Source organism: Aegilops tauschii, chromosome 5, assembly GCF_002575655.3.
Source record: "Aegilops tauschii subsp. strangulata cultivar AL8/78 chromosome 5, Aet v6.0, whole genome shotgun sequence".
NCBI lineage: Eukaryota > Viridiplantae > Streptophyta > Magnoliopsida > Poales > Poaceae > Aegilops > Aegilops tauschii.
In genome coordinates, this window is record NC_053039.3 from 547,022,305 (window position 1) to 547,046,094 (window position 23,790).

Genomic DNA, 23,790 nt, shown 5'->3' on the forward strand with positions numbered 1-23,790 from the left:
GGAGCATATCACTAAGCACTTTGAGCAAGAACCTCATTAAGCAACACCTCATCCCTTCTTAATAGTATTGGCTTTTCCTATAGACTCAATGTGATATTGGATCACTAAAATAGAAAATGTAGAGTCCTGGGCTTTGAGCTTGAGCCAATCCTTTGTCCTCAGCATCTTGAAGGGGTTCCACATCCTCTAGTCCATGCCACTCCATTGTTGAACTTATCTGAAACATACTAGGTAGAAGCATTAGTCCAACAAGAGATATGTTGACATTAATTACCAAAATCACCCAGGGAGCACTTGTGCTTTCAATCTCCCCCTTTTTGGTAATTGATGACAACATACATCAAAGCTTTAGATAAAGATATAGAGAACAACAAGTAAAGCTTTGGAAAGACATGTAACATGCATAGGCTCCCCCTATATGTATGCAATTATATAAATATGGAACATAGTAGCATGTGAGTGCATAAGCATGACAGAGTAAGCCATGTGTTACATGTATCTTGGCTATATGCATCAGAGCAAATGATGTAAAAATAGGAAATGTACCTTCATGCTCATGAGTCCTTCTTGCAAACAGTATGTACAACAGCAAGAGATCCTCATACACATGAATGTGATGCATATACTTACCTTGTGATCTTGAGTTGGCTTAGGAAAGAATGAACCTGAGTAAACAAGGTTAGATAACACAGATACACCTACTAGCCAGAGCAAACAAAAGAAACCACAAGAGTACCAAGACTGGGATAACATGTAGAGAGTGAGTATTGAGTACTCTATTGGATATAGACATGTCCCCAAAGGTAAAGATATGCAATGAATTCAAGGATTTCCTTCCCTTAGATGTCTTGCTTCCCCTGAATCTTGCATGGGATATTGGGAGAAGATAGGGAACAAAAATCAGAGCAAAGACATGTGACTTCTCTCCTCTTAAAGCAATCAAATATGAACATGTCTTTCCCCTCTTAAAGACATGTGAATTCTCTCCTCTTGAACACCAAGCATCTGGGGTTTCTTACACTCTCGCCATGAGTATTCTCTCTTTAAGCTTTGATGTGATCTCTCTCTCCCCCTTTGACATCAATTTCCAAGAAGGGCTCTTCTGAATTTTTATTGCAAAAGGGTTTGGTCCTTGAGTCACAGAGCAAGTCAAATGTGATGCTGGTAGAGGACAAGAATCATTGAGTGGAGCTGGAGCAGAAAGAATGCAAGATCAAGTGGCAAGCTGTCTTTTCTGTAGAGAAATCGGTAGCACCGAGTTGTGTGCTTCGGTGGCACCGAAAGAATTTGGTTGGGCCGAATGAAACAAACCGGTGTGACCGAGTTCATCACAGGGAAAACACTTGTCACCTCAGCTCACTAGGCAATTAAGATCTCACAAGGATTTGCAAGGAATTAGCTGAAAGATTTGCAATGAATTTGATGCAAAGAATGCAGAACACAAGAAAAAATCAGAAAAAGAATCTAGATGAAGTTTTTTTTGAAAGGGGGAATAAATATGCACGAGACAAATGCAAGAGCACGGAGAAACACAAGAGAACTTCATCTAGAATTGGGCGGCGACAAGGTCACCTATGTTAGAGTATATTGACTTAGGAGTCAAGTGAGGGCACTTGATCATAGGTCATAGTCATCGTTTAAGCTCAAAATGGGGTTACCATTTTTCGTTTAAGCATCTTGATGTATTCACATCTTGTTGAGTTGCTTTGCCCCATGACTTGGAGTAAAGCTTCTCTAAGATGGAATAGCATACCTTGGGTGGTGGTGTTGATCTTGATCATGTAGTTGAACTTGTGTGGGTTGCTCAAGGTTGATGTAGCTTATCAAGAGTTTGGAGCACCACTTGGAATTTGAGTCCATCTACCTACATGGGTTAGTCCTGCAAGGAAGAGCACTTGTGTATCCAAAATGACAGCCATAGAATTTAATATGGAATTTGTCAAAGGATATGTTTGAAGGGTTTCGAGCTTCCTTGTCTTCAACCACCATTGTGTAGAGTCTTGGTGATGTAGAAATTGCTCAAGATATGAGTGAGTTGCAATTTCATGGATTTAGATTCATCCAAGTACCTACAAGGGTTAGATAGCATGCAAGGGTGCAACTATATCCAAGACATATAGATAGCATCATGAGGGAAATATCAAGGATTAGTCAAAGGCCCATTCCTTGCATGTATCCAAATGGAGTTCCTACTCCAAGTTTGAAGCATCAATGATGTTCAATTCTCCTCTCAAACGGCAAAAGACTTTCTCATCAAGCGGTTTGGTGAATATATCCGCCAATTGCTTATCGGTACGAACATGCTTAAGATCAATGTCCCCTTTGGCAACGTGATCTCAAATGAAATGATGACGAACTTCAATATGCTTAGTTCGAGAATGTTGCACGGGATTGTGAGCAATTTTGATAGCACTTTCATTGTCACAAAGCAATGGAACATGTTTCAGATATATCCCATAATCTTTAAGAGTTTGGGTCATCCAAAGTAATTGAGCACAACATGAACCAGCGGCAATGTATTCCGCTTCGGCGGTGGATAAGGATACCGAGTTTTGTTTCTTGGAGGACCAAGATACAAGAGATCTACCAAGAAATTGACACGTACCCGAAGTGGACTTTCTATCAACCTTGTCTCCGGCATAGTCCGAATCGGAGTAACCAACAAGATCGAAAGAAGACCTCTTAGGATACCAAATGCCAAAATTTGGTGTGTGTATTAAGTATCTCACTATCCTTTTCACAGCCTTAAGATGACACTCTTTAGGGGCCGCTTGATATCGTGCACACATGCACACACTTAGCATAATATCAGGACGAGAGGCACATAGATATAACAATGAACCAATCATGGAGCGGTAAACCTTTTGATCAGCCGGGTCACCGTCCTTAGTCAAGTCAAGATGTCCACTAGTAGGCATCGGTGTAGACATACCTTTGCATTCTTGCATATTGAACTTCTTGAATAAGTCCTTGGTGTACTTTGTTTGAGAGACAAAGGTACCTTCCTTAGTTTGCTTGATTTGCAAACCGAGAAAGAATTTGAGTTCACTCATCATAGACATCTCAAACTTCTCCGACATTAGCTTTCCAAACTTCTCACTAAAATGAGGGTTAGTCCAACCAAATATAATATCATCAACATAAATTTGGCACACAAATAATTCTCCATTAACCCTTTTAGTAAAAAGAGTAGAATATGTTTTTCTAATTTCAAAGCCTTTTTCAATGAGGAACTTGGTTAAGCATTTATACCACGCTCTAGGAGCTTGTTTAAGACCATAAAGGGCTTTGTGAAGTTTGTAAACATGATTAGGTTTCTTAGGATTAACAAAGCCGGGAGGTTGCTTAACATAAACTCCCTCCTCAATTTCACCATTTAGAAAAGCACTTTTAATGTCCACTTGGTACAAGGTGATATCATGGTGATTAGCATAAGCAAGTAATATGCAAATGGACTCAAGTCTAGCAACGGGAGCATATGTCTCACCATAGTCCATACCTTCGACTTGAGTGTAGCCTTGGGCGACTAGGTGTGCTTTGTTGCGGATGACTTGACCATCTTCATCTTGCTTGTTGCGAAACACCCATTGGTACCAATGATGTTGTGGTTGTTGTCGGGCTTCTCGACCAAAGTCCACACTTGGTTTCTCTCAAAGTTGTGTAGCTCTTCTTGCATAGCGTTAATCTAATCCGGATCTTCCAATGCTTCTTCAACCTTTATAGGTTCAATGCTAGAGATGAATGAATAATGTTCACAAAAAATAGCCAAACGAGTTTTAGAGCGAGTGATTTCCCGGTTTGGATATCATTGTAGATTTGCTCGACGGGATGGTCTTTGGCGATTCTTGCTCGAACTCGTGGGAGCTTTGGCTTGGCTCGGGGTGGAACATCTTCTTCATTTTGTTTTTCTTCTTGGTCTTCTTCATTGTTGACGTTGTCATTCTCTTGTCGTGGTGGAGAAGGAGGTTGTTGATGTTCATCTTGGTGTACTTCCTCATTTTCTTCGTCTTGGTGTGTCCCATTTGTTGATGCTTCCATATCAATTCTTGGTTCACCTTGTCGTGAGGTAGAAGCTTCCACTTGGACGGACGAGGTACTTTCCTTCACCTCCGTTGGACGAATCTTGCCAATAGACAAGTCTTGGATTGCTTCCGAAGGGTCTTTGTCTCCTACATCAATTGGCCATTGCTCTACTTGCGAGCCGTTAGATTCATCAAACTTCACATCTACCGTCTCTTCAACCTTTCGGGTGAAATTGTTGTAGACACGGTAGGTGTGAGAGTTTGAGCCATAACCAAGTAGGAAACCTTCATGAGATTTAGGAGCAAATTTAGAACGACGATGCTTATCAAGAATGTAGCATTTTGAGCCAAATACTCGAAAGTATCCAACTTGGGGTTTGTTACCGGTGAGGAGCTCGTATGCCGTCTTGCCGAGTAGCTTGTGAAGATACAAGCGATTTGTTGCATGACAAGCTGTCTCAACCGCTTCTGCCCAAAAGTGTTTTGGAGTCTTGTACTCATCAAGCATCGTTCTTGCCATCTCAATAAGAGTACGGTTCTTTCTCTCAACAACTCCATTTTGTTGAGGTGTGTACGTAGCCGAGAACTCGTGTGTGTTAGAGAACGTAGCAGAAATTCAAAATTTTCTACGCATCACCAAGATCAATCTATGGAGTAGTCTAGCAACGAGGGGAAGGGGAGTGCATCTACATACCCTTGTAGATCGCGATGCGGAAGCGTTGCAAGAACGCGGATGAGGGAGTCGTACTCGTAGCGATTCAGATCGCGGTTGATTCCGATCTGAGCACCGAAGAACGGTGCCTCCGCGTTCAACACACGTGCAGCCCGGTGACGTCTCCCACGCCTTGATCCAGCAAAGAGAGAGGGAGAGGTTGGGGAAGACTCCGTCCAGCAGCAGCACGACGGCGTGGTGGTGGTGGAGGAGCGTGGGAATCCTGCAGGGCTTCGCCAAGCACCGTAGGAGAGGAGAAGGGAGAGGGGAAGGGCTGCGCCAAGAGAGAGGTGTTCTCACGTGTCTAGCAGCCCCAAATACCTCCAGTATATATAGGGGAAGGGGAGGGGCTGCGCCCCCATCTAGGGTTCCCTCCCCAGGGGTGGCGGCAGCCCCCAAACCCATCTAGGGTGCGGCCAAGGGGAGGAGAGGGGGGCGCCACTAGGGTGGGCCTTAAGGCCCATCTGGACCTAGGGTTTGCCCCCTCCCACTCTCCCATGCGCCTTGGGCCTTGGTGGGGGGGCGCACCAGCCCACCTGGGGCTGGTCCCCTCCCACACTTGGCCCACGCAGCCTTCTGGGGCTGGTGGCCCCACTTGGTGGACCCCCGGGACCCTCCCGGTGGTCCCGGTACATTACCGATAACACCCGAAACTTTTCCGGTAACCAAAACAGGACTTCCCATATATAAATCTTTACCTCCGGACCATTCCGGAACTCCTCGTGACGTCCGGGATCTCATCCGGGACTCCGAACAACATTCGGTAACCATGTACATACTTTCCCTATAACCCTAGCGTCATCAAACCTTAAGTGTGTAGACCCTACGGGTTCGGGAACCATGCAGACATGACCGAGACGTTCTCCGGTCAATAACCAACAGCGGGATCTGGATACCCATGTTGGCTCCCACATGTTCCATGATGATCTCATCGGATGAACCACGATGTCGGGGATTCAATCAATCCCGTATACAATTCCCTTTGTCTATCGGTATGTTACTTGCCCGAGATTCGATCGTCGGTATCCCGATACCTTGTTCAATCTCGTTACCGGCAAGTCTCTTTACTCGTTCTGTAACTCACATCATCCCGTGATCAACTCCTTGGTCACATTGTGCACATTATGATGATGTCCTACCGAGTGGGCCCAGAGATACCTCTCCGTTTACACGGAGTGACAAATCCCAGTCTTGATTCATGCCAACCCAACAGACACTTTCGGAGATACCTGTAGTGCACCTTTATAGCCACCCAGTTACGTTGTGACGTTTGGTACACCCAAAGCATTCCTACGGTATCCGGGAGTTGCACAATCTCATGGTCTAAGGAAATGATACTTGACATTAGAAAAGCTCTGAGCAAACGAACTACACGATCTTGTGCTAGGCTTAGGATTGGGTCTTGTCCATCACATCATTCTCCTAATGATGTGATCCCGTTATCAACGACATCCAATGTCCATGGTCAGGAAACTGTAACCATCTATTGATCAACGAGCTAGTCAACTAGAGGCTTACTAGGGACATGGTGTTGTCTATGTATCCACACATGTATCTGAGTTTCCTATCCATACAATTCCAGCATGGATAATAAACGATTATCATGAACAAGGAAATATAATAATAACCAATTTATTATTGCCTCTAGGGCATATTTCCAACAGTCTCCCACTTGCACTAGAGTCAATAATCTAGTCCACATCACCATGTGATTAACACTCACAGGTCACATCACCATGTGACCAACATCCAAAGAGTTTACTAGGGTCAACAATCTAGTTCACATCTCTATGTGATTAACACTCAATGAGTTCTGGTTTGATCATGTTATGCTTGTGAGAGAGGTTATTTAGTCAACGGGTCTGAACCTTTCAGATCCGTGTGTGCTTTACGAATATCTATGTCATCTTGTGGATGCTACCACGCGCTACTTGGAGCCATTTCAAATAACTGCTCTACTATACGAATCCGGTTTACTACTCAGAGCCATCCGGATTAGTGTCAAAGTTCGCATCGACGTAACCCTTTACGACGAACTCCTTTTCACCTCCATAATCGAGAAAATTCCTTAGTCCACTAGATACTAAGGATAAGTTCGACCGCTGTCATGTGATCCATTCCCGGATCACTATTGTACCCCTTGACCAACTCATGGCAAGGCACACTACATGTGCGGTACACAACATAGCATACTATAGAGCCTACGTCTAAAGCATAGGGGACGACCTTCGTCCTTTCTCTCTCTTCTGCTGTGGTCAGGTCTTGAGTCTTACTCAATACTCACACCTTGTAACACAGCCAAGAACTCCTTCTTTGCTGATCTATTTTGAACTCTTTCAAAATCATGTCAAGGTGTGCGTTCTTTGAAAGTATCATCAGGCGTCTTGATCTATCTCTATAGATCTTGATGCCCAATATGTAAGCAGCTTTATCCAGGTCTTCCTTTGAAAAACTCCTTTCAAACAACCCTTTATGCTTTCCAGAAATTTTACATCATTTCGGATCAACAATATGTCATTCACATATACTTATCAGAAATGTTGTAGCGCTCCCACTCACTTTATTGTAAATACAAGTTTCTAACAAACTTTGTATAAACCCAAAAACTTTGATCACTCCATCAAAGCGTATATTCTGACTCCGAGATGCTTGCTCTAATCCATGGAAGGATCGCTGGAGCTAGCATACCTTTTAGCATCCTTAGGATCGACAAAACCTTTCTGATTGTATCACATACAACCTTTCCTTACGAAAACTGGTAAGGAAACTTGTTTTGACATCCATCTGCCAGATTTCATAAATGCAGCTAATGCTAACATGATTCCGACAGACTTAAGCATCGCTACGGATGAGAAAATCTCATCGTAGTCAACTCCTTGAACTTGTGGAAATACTCCTTGCCACAAGTCGAGCTTCATAGACGGTAACATTACCGTCCACGTCCGTCTTCTTCTCAAAGATCCATTTATCTCGGATTTCATGGCTTCTAACCATTTGTCGGAATATGGGCCCACCATCGCTTCTCCATAGCTCATAGGTTCATCGTTGTCCAACAACATGACTTCCAAGACAGGATCACGTACTACTCTGAAGTATTACGCATCCTCGTCGTCCTACGAGGTTTGGTAGTGACTTGATCCGAAGTTTCATGATCACCATCATAAGCTTCCACTTCAATTGGTGTAGGTGCCACAGGAACAACTTCCTGTGCCCTGCTACACACTAGTTGAAGTGACGGTTCAATAACCTTATCAAGTCTCCACCATCCTCCCACTCAATTATTTCGAGAGAAACTTTTCCTCGAGAAAGGACTCGTTTCTAGAAGCAATTACTTTTGCTTCCAGATCTGAAATAGGAGGTATACCCAACTGTTTTGGGTTTTCTATGAAGATGCATTTATCCGCTTTGGGTTCGAGCTTATCAACCTGAAACTTTTCACATAAGCATCGCAGCCCCAAACTTTTAAGAAACGACAACTTAGGTTTCTCTAAACGGTGTCGTCTCAACGGAATTGCGTGGTGCCCTATTTAAAGTGAATGCGGTTGTCTCTAATGCCTAACCCATAAACGATAGTGGTAATTCGATAAGAGACATCATGGCATGCACCATATCCAATAGGGTGCAGTTATGATGTTCGGACACACCATCACACTATGGTGTTCCAGGCGGTATTAATTGTGAAACACTTTCCACAATGTCTTAATTGTGTGCCAAACTCGTAACTCAGATACTCATCTCTATGATCATATCACAGACATTTTATCCTCTTGTCACGACGATCTTCAACTTCACTCTGAAATTACTTGAACCTTTCAATAATTCAGACTTGTGTTTCGTCAAGTAAATACACTCAGCATCTACTCAAACCATCTGTGAAGTAAGAACATAACGATATCCACTGCATGCCTCAGCACTCATTGGACTGCATACATCAAAATGTATTACTTCCAATAAGTTGCTCTCTTGTTCCATCTTACTGAAAACGAGGCCTTACAGTCATCTTGCCCATGTGGTATGATTTGCATGTCTCAAGTGATTCAAAATCAAGTGAGTCCAAACGATCCATCTGCATGGAGTTTCTTCATGCATATATACCAATAGACATGGTTTGCATGTCTCAATCTTTTCAAAAACGAGTGAGTCCAAAGATCCATCTACATGGAGCTTCTTCATGCGTTTTATCCCAATATGACTCAAATAGCAGTGCCACAAGTATGTGGTACTATCATTACTTTTGGCATGAACATGTGTATCACTACGATCGAGATTCATTTTAGGTGCAAGACCATTGAAGATATTATTCAAATAAACAGAGTAACCATTATTCTCCTTAAATGAATAACCGTATTGCGATAAACATAATCCAATCATGCTCAACGCAAACACCAAATCTCGATGGTAGAGGGAGCATGCAATGCTTGATCACATCAACCTTGGAAACACTTCCAACACATATCGTCATCTCACCTTTAGCTAGTCTCCGTTTATTCCGCAGCTTTTATTTCGAGTTACTAACACTTAGCAACCGAACCGGTATCTAGTACCCTGGTGCGGCTAGGAGTACTAGTAAAGTACACATTCATACAATGTATATCCAATATACTTCTGTCGACCTTGCCTGCCTTCTCATCTACCAAGTATCTAGGGTAGTTCCGCTTCAGTGACCGTTCCCCTCATTACAGAAGCACTTAGTCTCGGGTTTGGGTTCAACCTTGGGATTCTTCACTAGAGCAGCAAACGACTTGCTGTTTCATGAAGTATCCCTTTTGCCCTTGCCCTTCTTAAACTAGTGGTTTTACTAACCATCAACAATTGATGCTCCTTCTTGATTTCTACTTTCGCGGTGTCAAACATCGCGAATAGCTCAAGGATCATCATAACTATCCCTGATATGTTATAGTTCATCACGAAGCTCTACTAGCTTGGTGGCAATGACTATGGAGAACCATCACTATCTCATCTGGGAGATTAACTCCCACTCGATTCAAGCGATTGTAGTACTCAGACAATCTGAGCACATGCTCAACGATTGAGCTTTTCTCCCTTAGTTTGCAGGCTTAAGAAACTTGTCAGAGGTCTCATACCTCTTGACGTGGGCACTAGTCTGAAATCCCAATTTCAGTCTTCGGAACATCTCACATGTTCTGCGACGTTTCAAAAACGTCTCTGGTGCCACAATTCTAAACCGTTAGCATTACGCACTGAACTATCACGTAGTCATCAAAACGTGTATGTCAGATGTTTCGTAACATCTACAGACGACGCTGAGGTTCAGCACACCGAGCGGTGCATTAAGGACATAAGCCTTCTGTGCAGCAATGAGGACAATCCTCAGTTTACGGACCCAGTCCGCATAATTGCTACTACCAACTTTCAACTAAATTTTCTCTAGGAACATATCTTAAACAGTAGAACTACAGCGTATGACATAATTTGTAAAGACCTTTTGACTATGTTCATGATAATGAAGTTCATCTGATTATTGAATGAACTCCCACTCAGATAGACATCCCTCTAGTCATCTAAGTGACACATGATCCGAGTCAAACTAGGCCGTGTCCGATCATCACGTGAGACGGACTAGTCATCATCGGTGAACATCTCCATGTTGATCGTATCTTCTATACGACTCATGCTCGACCTTTCGGTCTCTTGTGTTCCGAGGCCATGTCTGTACATGCTAGGCTCGTCAAGTCAACCTAAGTGTTTCGCATGTGTTCCAAGGCCATGTCTGTACATGCTAGGCTCGTCAACACCCGTTGTATTCGAACGTTAGAATCTATCACACTCGATCATCACGTGGTGCTTCGAAACAACGAACCTTCGCAACGGTGCACAGTTAGGGGGAACACGTCTCTTGAAATTTTAGTGAGGGATCATCTTATTTATGCTACCGTCGTTCTAAGCAAATAAGATGCATAACATGATAAACATCACATGCAATCAAATAGTGACATGATATGGCCAATATCATTTTGCTCCTTTGATCTCCATCTTCGGGGCACCATGATCATCTTTGTCACCGGCATGACACCATGATCTCCATCATCATGATCTCCATCATTGTGTCTTCATGAAGTTGTCACGCCAACGATTACTTCTACTTCTATGGCTAACGTGCTTAGCAATAAAGTAAAGTAATTTACATGGCGTTATTCAATGACACGCAGGTCATACAAAAAATAAAGACAACTCCTATGGCTCCTGCCGGTTGTCATACTCATCGACATGCAAGTCGTGATTCCTATTACAAGAATATGATCAATCTCATACATCACATATATCATTCACCACATCTTCTGGCCATATCACATCACAAGGCACATGCTGCAAAAACAAGTTAGACGTCCTCTAATTGTTGTTGCAAGTTTTTACGTGGCTTGTATAGGTTTCTAGCAAGAACGTTTCTTACCTACGTAAGACCACAACGTGATATGCCAATTTCTATTTACCCTTCATAAGGACCCTTTTCATCGAATCCGTTCCGACTAAAGTGGGAGAGACAGACACCCGCTAGCCACCTTATGCAACTAGTGCATGTCAGTCGGTGGAACCTGTCTCACGTAAGCGTACGTGTAAGGTCGGTCCGGGCCGCTTCATCCCACAATGCTGCCGAAACCAGATAAGACTAGTAGCGGCAAGAAGAATTGACAACATCGACGCCCACAACTACTTTGTGTTCTACTCGTGCATAGAAACTACGCATAGACCTAGCTCATGATGCCACTGTTGGGTAACGTAGCAGAAATTCAAAATTTTCTACGCATCACCAAGATCAATCTATGGAGTAGTCTAGCAACGAGGGGAAGGGGAGTGCATCTACATACCCTTGTAGATCGCGATGCGGAAGCATTGCAAGAACGCGGATGAGGGAGTCGTACTCGTAGCGATTCAGATCACGGTTGATTCCGATCTGAGCACCGAAGAACGGTGCCTCCGCGTTCAACACACGTGCAGCCCGGTGACGTCTCCCACGCCTTGATCCAGCAAGGAGAGAGGGAGAGGTTGGGGAAGACTCCGTCCAGCAGCAGCATGACGGCGTGGTGGTGGTGGAGGAGCGTGGCAATCCTGCAGGGCTTCGCCAAGCACCGTAGGAGAGGAGAAGGGAGAGGGGAAAGGTTGCGCCAAGAGAGAGGTGTTCTCACGTGTCTGGCAGCCCCAAATACCTCCAGTATATATAGGGGAAGGGGAGGGGCTGCGCCCCCATCTAGGGTTCCCTCCCCAGGGGTGGCGGCAGCCCCCAAACCCATCTAGGGTGCGGCCAAGGGGAGGAGAGGGGGGCGCCACTAGGGTGGGCCTTAAGGCCCATCTGGACCTAGGGTTTGCCCCCTCCCACTCTCCCATGCGCCTTGGGCCTTGGTGGGGGGGCGCACCAGCCCACCTGGGGCTGGTCCCCTCCCACACTTGGCCCACGCAGCCTTCTGGGGCTGGTGGCCCCACTTGGTGGACCCCCGGGACCCTCCCGGTGGTCCCGGTACATTACCGATAACACCCGAAACTTTTCCGGTGACCAAAACAGGACTTCCCATATATAAATCTTTACCTCCGGACCATTCCGGAACTCCTCGTGACGTCCGGGATCTCATCCGGGACTCCGAACAACATTCGGTAACCACGTACATACTTTCCCTATAACCCTAGCGTCATCGAACCTTAAGTGTGTAGACCCTACGGGTTCGGGAACCATGCAGACATGACCGAGACGTTCTCTGGTCAATAACCAACAGCGGGATCTGGATACCCATGTTGGCTCCCACATGTTCCACGATGATCTCATTGGATGAACCACGATGTCGGGGATTCAATCTATCGCGTATACAATTCCCTTTGTCTATCGGTATGTTACTTGCCCGAGATTCGATCGTCGGTATCCCGATACCTTGTTCAATCTTGTTACCGGCAAGTCTCTTTACTCGTTTCGTAACTCACATCATCCCGTGATCAACTCCTTGGTCACATTGTGCACATTATTATGATGTCCTACCGAGTGGGCCCAGAGATACCTCTCCGTTTACACGGAGTGACAAATCCCAGTCTCGATTCGTGCCAACCCAACAGACACTTTCGGAGATACCTGTAGTGCACCTTTATAGCCACCCAGTTACGTTGTGATGTTTGGTACACCCAAAGCATTCCTACGGTATCCGGGAGTTGCACAATCTCATGGTCTAAGGAAATGATACTTGACATTAGAAAAGCTCTGAGCAAACGAACTACACGATCTTGTGCTAGGCTTAGGATTGGGTCTTGTCCATCACATCATTCTCCTAATGATGTGATCCCGTTATCAACGACATCCAATGTCCATGGTCAGGAAACCGTAACCATCTATTGATCAACGAGCTAGTCAACTAGAGGCTTACTAGGGACATGGTGTTGTCTATGTATCCACACATGTATCTGAGTTTCCTATCAATACAATTCCAGCATGGATAATAAACGATTATCATGAACAAGGAAATATAATAATAACCAATTTATTATTGCCTCTAGGGCATATTTCCAACAGTGTGAAATCCCTTCTTCGTAAGGTATCCACATTTGCGTTCTTGAACTCCGTTCCGTTGTCGCTCCGAACCTTCTTGATCTTCACGTCAAATTGATTTTGGGCCTTCCTAGCGAAGTTTTTGAAAATCTTTTCGACCTGCGATTTATCATCAAGAAAGAACACCCACGTAAATCTTGAATAATCATCAACTATGACTAGACCAAATGAGTTACCACCGAGACTCTTGTAGGCATTGGGACCAAAGAGATCCATGTGAAGTAGCTCGAGTGGTCTTCTCATGGTCATGATGTTCTTCACGCGATGACTCCCTCCAACTTGTTTTCCTGCTTGACAAGCACTACAAAGTCTATCCTTGTCAAATATAACATCTTTTACTCCAAGGATATGATCACCTTTAATAATCTTATCAAGATTTCGCATGCCCACGTGACCTAGCCTTCTATGCCAGAACCAGCCTTTAGAAGATTTAGCAATTAAGCAAGTTCTAGGTTGAGCCTTTTTAGTGAAATCAACAATGTAAAGATCACCTCTACGTATACCGGTAAATACCATTTTATGATTGTCTCTTCGAAACACTTGGCAATCTACCTCAGTAAGTAGGACATTGAAACCGAAATCAGCAAGTCTAGATACTGAAAGTAAATTGTACCCAAGAGATTCAACGAGCATGACATTTTGTATGGAGCTATCATGTGAGATGGCCACCTTACCTAGGCCAACCACCTTACCCTTTGAGTTATCACCAAAGGTGACATACTTTCAAGGGCCGTTGCTTTCAGCAAGCTCACGGAACATATCTGTGTCTCCGGTCATATGATCAGTACATCCACTATCAAGGACCCATTCCTTTCCTCCAGCCATGTAGCCACGAAGATTTGCCATAAGACCAAAGTGTCTCATCGCATCATCAAGATCATAGTCACTATCATCATCCTCATCATAGTATCCATGTTCAATATCATCTTGTGATTGATCAATTCCTATAGAGGGTAATTCATTAGATAAATGATCATTACTATGGTTATCTTTATGAATTCCAATAGCTTCGGAAATAACATTGCTAATGATTCCAACATCTCCTTTGGCACGCATGAGATTGGTAAGCTCAAATAGAAAATCACCAAACATAGGATCACTGGAATTCATCTTACTCAAGGCAATAGACTTATGGAGAATTTCGTCTAAATTTTTCAAGGAATAATTTGGAAATCGTTCCTCAAGAAATCTCCATATGGTATAGGCACAATCAAGAGTAGGTAAACTAGCAATCAAATTTTTGGGCAATCCTCTCATGATAAGATTGATAGTTCTAAGATTGCGAATCATGTCAAGATCCTCTTCGGGTGTAGGATGCAAAGGATCAATATGACATGCACAAGGGCTAGTAATGTACTTGTTCAAATGATATTCATTGAAAATCTCAAGCATTTCATTTTTCCACTCATAGAAAAACTCTCCATCAAGAAAAGGCACTCTATGTCTAAGACTCCCCAATGTAGACACATCCATCTTCCTCCAAAGGTGTTTAAACCAAAGCAATGGAGACCAAAGCTCTGATACCATTTGAAAGGGTCGAGAAGAGGTGTCTAGAGGGGGGTGAATAGACTCTAATCAAGAAAAGTTGCAGTTTTTAATTTCCTTAGGTTGATGTGGAGTTTGGGCACAAGTTTAAGCATTCACAATACATATCAAGCAAGCATGACAAGAGTATATGAGCAGCGGAAAGTAAAGCATGCAAGTTGCAAGAATGTAAAGGGATGAGATTGGAGTGTGCAAACGCAATTTGGAGACACGAAGATTTTTTATCCGTGGTTCCGATAGGTGGTGCTATCGTACATCCACGTTGATGGAGACTTCAACCCACGAAGGGTAACGGTTGCGCGAGTCCACGGAGGGCTCCACCCACGAAGGGTCCACGAAGAAGCAACCTTGTCTATCCCACCATGGCTGTCGCCCACGAAGGACTTGCCTCACTAGGGTAGATCTTCACGAAGTAGGCGATCTCCTTGCCCTTACAAACTCCTTGGTTCAACTCCACAATCTTGATGGAGGCTCCCAAGTGACACCTAGCCAATCTAGGAGACACCACTCTCCAAGAAGTAACAAATGGTGTGTTGATGATGAACTCCTTGCTCTTGTGCTTCAAATGATAGTCTCCCCAACACTCAACTCTCTCTCATAGGATTGGATTTGGTGGAATGAAGATTTGAGTGGAAAGCAACTTGGGGAAGGCTAGAGATCAAGATTTATGTGGTTGGAATGGGATATCTTGACCTCAACACAAGTATAGGTGGTTCTCTCTCAGAAAATATGTGTTGGAAGTGTAGGCATGTTCTGATGGCTCTCTCCACGAATGAAGAGTGGGTGGAGGGGTATATATAGCCTCCACACAAAATCTAACCGTTACACACAAATCACCAAACTCGGTGGGACCGATTCAAAGAACTCGGTCAGACCGATTTGGTTCATAATGTGACCGTTAGCCATTTCGGTGGGACCGAATGGATCAACTCGGTGGGACCGATGTGCTAGGGTTAGGGTAAATCCTCATCTCGGTTTGACCAATTACTCAAACTCCGTGGGACCGATTTGGGTAATAAGCGAAACAGAGAGTTAGCCAAGCAAACTCGGTGGGGCCGATTGCATATCTCGGTGGGACCGAAATTATTGCAATAGGCAACAGAGAGTTTGCAAGCCCATCTCGGTGAGACCGGGATCCCATCGGTGAGACCGAATCGATTAGGGTTACTGGCAGTGGCTATGTCAACTGAACTCGGTGGCTCCGGATAGGAAGAATCGGTGGGGCCGAGTTGGACTTTTGGTTTGGGACATATGTGGATATGAGAAAGTGGTTGAGGGTTTTGGAGCATATCACTAAGCACTTTGAGCAAGAACCTCATTAAGCAACACCTCATCCCTTCTTAATAGTATTGGCTTTCCTATAGGCTCAATGTGATCTTGGATCACTAAAATAGAAAACGTAGAGTCCTGGGCTTTGAGCTTGAGCCAATCCTTTGTCCTCAGCATCTTGAAGGGGTTCCACATCCTCTAGTCCATCCCACTCCATTGTTGAACTTATCTGAAACATACTAGGTAGAAGCATTAGTCCAACAAGAGATATATTGACATTAATTATCAAAATCATCCAGGGAGCACTTGTGCTTTCAAGCTCCAAGAAAACTAGAGAGAGAGAGAGAGTAGACTGTAGCTATGCGTGAGGACTCCTCGGATTTGATTCGCTCTTGACAGAACTAGACCGAAACATTTGTGGACGCTAATTATACCTTTCCAGAATTTCCGAAATGCTTCCGAGACCATTCGGAACAGTTCTCGATCCATCTGAAATACTTTCGGAGCTCATTCTCTTTGATCCCCAAGTTCTCATAAATATTTCTAATCATTAAGTGTGACCCTGCAGTTTCAGAATAAATGGACATGACCTGAAACACTTTCCAGATCATTAATAGTTAAGAGCTGGATTTTTGACACCCTTGTTAACACCCAATATTTACGAAGTTCTCAAGTGACCCTTTTGTTCCTACATATCATTCTATTTGCTTTGCTATACGTTACAAAACGGAAGGCTGGATCGTGATCAACACTTTAATCACTATACTTGTTATCCTCGTTCCCGGTTTGTTCTCTTTACCCATATTCGTACTCTCGTATCCAAGTTATCTCAAACACATGTGTCTAACCACACGATGTTTGCGTACTTGTTATCATTGACTTTTGAAAGAGTTCAATTATTTTAAAACAAAAAATCATAAATTTGAAAAGGGATCACAAAAAAATAAAAATAAACATGAATATGGAAAAAAATTCATAGATTTTTAAAAAGTTTACAAAAAACTGAAAAAGGTAGACGAAAATGGGAAAAGTTCATGAATATGAAAAAATGTGAATTTGAAAACCATTTACAAAATTTGAAAAGAACATCACAAAATTTGGAAAAATCCTGAAAATTTGAAAATTTTCATGATTTTGAAAATGTTCACAAATTTGAAAAAAGTTCCCAAAATTTGAAAAAATCACGACTTGAGAAAGGTTCATGCATTTGACAAAGTTCATGAATTCATGAAAAGTTCATGAATTTGAGAAAAGACCGTGAATTAAAAAAATGTACCTGAATTTGAAAGAAGTTCACGATTGTTTTAAAAGTTTGCAAATAAAAAAATATGAAAATGAGAAGAGGGAAGAAACTTAACATCCAGTCCAAAAAAACCCAGAAAAAAGATAAAACCACCCTTGAAGCTTCTCAAAACTGGTGTGGAAGCTTCCCCAAACTAGGAGAGGTTAAAGGATAAAACGCATGGTTTATGGGCCGCCGACCAGATAAGATCGAAGGCATATGTGCGTCCTATACAGATATAACTATAAGTAGTGTGGGATCCTATTTATTTCATAGGTTGGAGAATAGCCGTGAATGCTATTTCTCGCATTAAGCGAGCCCGTAGAAACTCTCGCTGCGAGCTTCAGCAACAACGAGCCGGCCCACTTCAAAAGAAAACATAGAAAAAGGAATGACACGGGGAGGGGCAGCAATGCTAGATTCATGGAGTGTTTACATGACTTTTACGGGCAAAGACTAAGATGGATTAGTTTAATTGGTTAGTACATGAGGCGGGCCCCACCTTGAAAATCAGGGGGAGAGATTTGGGAGGGGAGGAAGGGTCAGTCTGTAAAGCCTGTAAAAGCTCCCCCGTGAGTCTAGCATTTTTGCGGGGAGGGGGAGGGCTCAAAGCGTGGCCTCCTCAATAGAGTTCAACGATGCTAGCCACGTGGTAGGGATTCTCTGGTTTTGCTTTTTTACTCTTTTCTTCCGACATGTATCTTTTCTCTTTCTTTCTCCTTTTTTGTTTTTCCATTCTTTTTTCATTTTTTTCATGTCTTTGTTTTTTGGGTTTTCTTCTTCATTTTTTATTTGATTTTCTTTTCTCTTCTCCATTTTTTTTTGTTTTTATTTTTTCTTATGTTGGTTTTCATTTTCACTCTACATTTTTGCATATATCAAAAAACATAATAAGTGATCAACATTTTTTATACACGTTCAACATTGTTCCAACGCTCATTCAACATTTTTCAAATATTTTTTCAACATTTTAATACTTATTCAACATTTTCAAATACTTGTTCAACATTTTTCAAATACTCATTCAACATTAATACTTATTCAACATTTTTCAAATACTTGTTCAATATTTTTAATACTTATCCAACATTTTCAAATATTTGTTCAGGATTTTCAGACACTCGTTCAACATTTTTTAATACTTATTCATTAAATTCAAATACTTGTTCAACATTTTTAATACTTATTCAACATTTTAAAATACTTCTTCAACATTTTTTAAATACTCATTCAACATTTTTTCAAATACTTGTTCAAGATTTTTTAATATATTTTTTCAAATATATATATTTAGATATGTAAAAAATTAAAGTATAAATAAAAATACAAAAATAAAACAAAAACGAGAACAGAAAACAGAAAAAATAATATAAACTAGCCGTGGCCTCTCGCCCGTTTGGGCCTGCCCATCTGGGGCTCCCGCCGACGCGAGGCTTCCCCCTGCCTCGCTTAAAGCTAGGAATAGGGGGGAGGGGGGGGTGCACAGAGAATAGGGGTCGTATCACGTACTTCCCGTCGCAAGCGTCCAGCTTCAACTAGAACCATCACTGAACCAGGTTTTCCTTTTTTTTGTTTTTGTTCTTTCTTTTGCTTTTCCTTTTTATATGCGTTTTACTTTTTTGGTTTTTTCTTTTATTTTATGTTGAATTTTGTGAATAAGTTTTTGAATATCCGGCAACTTTTTTTGAAATTCATGAATATTTCTTACTCCGTGAACCATTTTTTGAATCATCGACCATTTTTTTAATTTTTCTTAACATTCTTTGCACCAGTGAATTTTTTTCTGAACCGATGACATTTTTTGAATTTGGAAACAAATTTGAGAACAGTTTTTGGTAGTTCATGAACACTTTTCAAATTCATAAATTTTTTTGTATCGATGAATATTTTTTGAAATCTGAGGAAAAAATTAAATTCACTAGCATTTTTTTATTGACAAAATTTTTGGATTTAATGAACCTTTTTTAATCTGCAAACATGTTTTGATTGGACGATCATTTTTTGATGTTCACGAACATTTTTCAATTCGAAATATTTTTAAGAAAATTCATGAAAATTTTATGGAATCCCTAGTTTTTGAAAATTCGTGATTTTTAGAAAACATTGGAACATTTTTTGAAATTAGTGAACACTTTTTGAAATTATGAACTTTTGTTCTGGAATTCGATATTCGTGAGCAGTTCTCGATGTGAAAAATAACAAAAAGAAACAAAGAAGAAAAACAAGAACCATTGGATCTTTTGCAAGTACTGCCTCTTCTTGTTGCGCGTGGCCGACATAGTTTTGCAAGTACTACCTTTTTGGCACATAGTTTTGCGCCGATACGCGGCCCATCGAAGCCCGACTTGACTGCCCGATTTTGACACCGGCCGGCGACGGGAAATCGGCCTCGCCAATCTCTCGCCGGCTTCCCTCCGCCCCTGCCCAACGGCGTCTGCGGCGGCGCTCGCGTCAGATCGCGCACCAAGAAGAGGTGATCTGCCCGCGCTGCTCTGCTCGGCCCGGTGGAGGCGGGGCTGCCGCAACGGCGGCGATGGAGAAGGGAGGGGAGGCGGACGGCGGCAGGCCGGAGTACAGCATCATCGTGCCCACCTACAACGAGCGCCTCAACGTCGCCCTCATCGTCTACCTCATCTTCAAGCACCTCCCGTAATCTCCCATCAATCAGCCACCTCTGTTCATCCTCTTTTAGTTCTTTCGGTTGTTGAGATCTTTGTCGACGGAGGTCGTTCGTGATCCAGATAGGTTCCAAGCCTGCTCAGATTTTCTGCTGTGTAGATAAACCTGGGGCGGGGTGCGTGATTGAAGCTTTCGTTTAAAGGCTAGTACTGCTAATGGCTCTGGGGCTCTCCAAATTCCCCACTCACGTAGTGCAACTGTATAAGACCCCTTTGGAACGAACTATTGCATTCGATTCAGGCCATGAGATATGGTTGTGATCGCTGTCGCATCTCATCATGTGTAGCTGGCAAATGCTAGTGATGCTGTGATCCAGAAAGATTCCAAGCCGGCTCAGATTTTCTCTTCTGTAGAATAAACCTTGGGCGGGGTGCACCCACATCAACTGAAAATTTTGTTGCTAATTGCCTTGAGGTTCGCAGGCCGGGTTAAGCAGAAAATTCAGTAGCTATTAGTTCATTCTGTACTCACATGTCGCAACTTTACAACACCTCTGCAATTGCCTATTGTGTTCGATTCGGACCTGGACCATGAGATATGCTCATTGTCGCTTTTTAGAGGTACTTAGATGCTAAATGCTAGTGGTGCCGTGTTCAGAGGAATTGAGTCTCTGTTGTCCACTTTATCTTGTGAGAAGAACTCTCAAAGAACATCAGAGCAAGGTGAAAGTGTCATAAGACGATTTCAAAAATAGTTTCTGCTTCTTGTTATTTTGTCGAAGACTAGGAGGTTAGTCAGAGTTATCCAAAGTGTATCTGGTCCTTTCAATGTGCTTAGCTGGTTTCAGTTAGCACTTAACAGTGTTCATACCCTAGATTGTAGTGCTGGTGTCAACTGGTTAGCTCTGAATAACTTCCTACTTGGTATGACTACACCATCTTATTTTTAGATTTGATAAAACCAGATTTCTCTGAATCTTACAAGCGCTGGCTCTTTTTGTATTCACATTATCTGTAGCGGTTATTTTAGAATCCATCACGCAGCACATTTATTTGTAGCATCCAACATGTTTTCTGTTGCTGTTGTATACACTAGTATTTGGTCAGTATTACAACATGTTCCGTTGGTGCTGTATACTCTTATTATATTTAGCATGATGTTGGTGTATTTCAAATCACGAGGCTGTTGCATTTATTTACTTAACTTTAACTGATGATGTAACTTTCTACTGTAGGGATGCCAAGTTCGAAATCATTATTGTGGATGATGGAAGCCCCGATGGAACTCAAGACATTGTAAAGCAGCTGCAGCAAGTATATGGCGAAGATCGTGTTGTAAGTAATTTAACAAACATGTTGATGTATGAGTTTATGTATATATTTGTGGTCCAAGTTTTGGTTATTAATGACTTACTGCAATGTTTTTTACCTGATATAATTCCAGCTACTGCGAGCTAGACCAAGGAAACTAGGGCTTGGTGAGCTTAGCTGCCCATTTCTACTTATGGTGATTTTTATGCTTGATGTTCGTGTTAATGAACTACTGTAAACATTCAGGTACTGCATATATGCATGGATTAAAGCATGCTTCAGGGGAGTTCGTTGTTATAATGGATGCGGATCTATCTCATCATGTATGTTTCTTCTCATTTTCTTCTCTATGTTATTTGGCATAGTTGAGTATTTAAATAGTTCTGTTCCTTTTAGTTACTGATTCTTTTTTCTGTTCTGAACAGCCAAAGTATTTGCCAAGCTTCATCAGGTGAGAATCATATACTGAAAGATGCTTTTAACTTTATTCGGCAAGAATGATTGGATTAGTATGCTTTGTATTTTATGTTATTGAGGAAACTGGCAGGACTGGTGAGTCTCTAGTAGCAGAAGAGAAAAACATAATTACAGTGGCTGTTTTCAACAGTAACATCACAGAGTTCACATGTAGAGTGGCTCCTGTCGGTGTCAATCAAGGCCACATTAAGCACTTCCACATATTGTGGGTAGCGTAGGAGACATCCTTATTTTCCCTGGGGGTCTTAATTACCAGTGCTTAGCTTTCAATTTGCCTGACCATCAAATTAAATGTGAATAACCCACTCCACAGACCAAAAAATATCACCAAGATGGACGGAGGCACTCCTTCCGGCCACCGAGAGAATCCAATTCTGGCCTTCTAATACCTTCTTTTTTCTCTTCTTCCTGGCTGCCAGTTAGTACAGGACCAGGGTGCAGTCGCAAATAGGGATCCCTCCAATCCAATTGCTTTGCATAAGATGCAAGGGTAGCGCCACAGTCATGGTGGCGCCTCCACTTGATTGCTCGCTCTCACTCTGCCGCTGCATCCCTTCTTTCTTGGATCCTCTATGTACATGTGTTCTTGATTGCTCGCTCTCACCCTGCCATTGCATCCCTTCTTTCTTGGATCCTCTATGGACATGTGTTCTTGTGTGCTTTGTTTCTAGATAGATACAGATATAATTGTGTGGCAGTGAGGAGAAATTGAAAGGCCGGTCTTACAGCTGCCTCCAAACACGGATGATCGAGATCCTCTCGTCGTCGTTCTGAGATGGTAGTAGCATGATGTGATGTGATTCGGTGAAAGGTTTTCTCTGAGCCATTCTCCCCAGCTGTTTATATAGGCTGGCATGGGCATGGGCACTGACACTGCCCTACTGTATGCTTTGTAAATATTAAGTGCACATTTATACGTAAAATATACCTTTTCTATTTATTCTGTTCTGTTTTGACTGGCCTCTTCTCTTTGGCAAAATATGTCTTAATTAGCCAGTTTGCTCTTGTCAGGCCTAGAAATGGAATTTTGGCTAACAAAGGCATAGATATGTACCTAGTTGAGTGTTAATTGTTTGATTTAATGGCTGAAACAACTTCAGCAAAGTTTGGTATAGCTGACTATCCAAGCTCACAAAAACAGTTACTTGGAAGAACGTATATAGCTTTTTAAATCATGTTCATCATTGGCCAGGAAGCAAAAGGAAACCGGTGCTGACATTGTAACTGGCACCCGTTATGTTAGCAACGGCGGTGTCCATGGTTGGAATCTTATGCGGAAGTTGACCAGCAGGGGAGCAAATGTTCTAGCACAGACGTTGCTACAGCCTGGAGCTTCTGATCTGACTGGATCGTTTAGGTGTGTCTCGTTTTATTTAATAAATATAGAATAAGATCCAAATGCTTACTGTTATTTGACGCTTTGCCGATTTCCTAGGCTATATAAGCGAAGTGTTTTGGAGGATGTCATCTCCTCCTGCGTCAGCAAGGGCTATGTATTCCAAATGGAGATGATTGTCAGGGCTACTAGGAAAGGTTATCACATTGAAGAGGTAAGCCGTTTCGCACTCACCCATTTTCATTTGTGCAAGGCTGGATTATAATCTCTTGGCTTTGATAGTTGTAACTTTGCTTCTCCTGTCCAGGTCCCAATCACTTTTGTAGACAGGGTCTTCGGAATCTCAAAGCTCGGTGGATCCGAAATTGTTGGATATTTGAAAGGCCTTGTGTATCTGTTGCTCACAACATAGGGCGAAAAGACACCACATGCATGACTGTTATAGGACAAACTCTTGTTAGAGTGATTTTTCTTATCTTTCACGGCTTGAGCTGCATAATTCTGCTAACGTTTTCAGATCTACAGTTGAATTATATACACTAGTTTTGGTCTGTGAGTATCCTTATATGAATTGTGTCATGTGACTTCTACCTCATGTATCATGGCATAGCTGTCGGCGACGCAGGCCGCCTTGTTGCGCCAAAACTGCCGGCTTAGCTGCTTACTATGTCAT

General features: G+C 42.5%; 1 protein-coding gene and 1 non-coding gene across 2 annotated transcripts; both read left to right on the plus strand.

The window, feature by feature from the left end:
• Positions 1-19,697: 19,697 nt before the first annotated feature.
• LOC109780321 (dolichol-phosphate mannosyltransferase subunit 1) lies at positions 19,698-23,682 on the plus strand. Its single transcript, XM_020338918.4, has 8 exons — positions 19,698-20,024; positions 21,229-21,328; positions 21,438-21,471; positions 21,551-21,627; positions 21,730-21,755; positions 22,974-23,138; positions 23,217-23,331; positions 23,425-23,682. The coding sequence occupies exons 1-8, from the start codon at positions 19,909-19,911 to the stop codon at positions 23,527-23,529; spliced, it is 738 nt and encodes a 245-aa protein (XP_020194507.1). The 5' UTR covers positions 19,698-19,908; the 3' UTR covers positions 23,530-23,682.
• On the plus strand, positions 22,474-22,608 carry LOC120965766 (small nucleolar RNA snoR113). The gene has a single exon (XR_005758789.1). It is a non-coding gene; the product is annotated as a small nucleolar RNA snoR113 (small nucleolar RNA).
• Positions 23,683-23,790: the final 108 nt, after the last annotated feature.

What these genes read in the sequence shown, in the direction of transcription:
- LOC109780321 (XM_020338918.4), top strand. Translation starts at nt 19,909, where the DNA reads ATGGAGAAGGGAGGGGAGGCGGACGGCGGCAGGCCGGAGTACAGCATC. An exon ending in CTCATCTTCAAGCACCTCCC is followed by an intron (nt 20,025 to 21,228) that starts GTAATCTCCCAT and finishes TTTCTACTGTAG; the next exon opens with GGATGCCAAGTTCGAAATCA. An exon ending in AAGGTTATCACATTGAAGAG is followed by an intron (nt 23,332 to 23,424) that starts GTAAGCCGTTTC and finishes TCTCCTGTCCAG; the next exon opens with GTCCCAATCACTTTTGTAGA.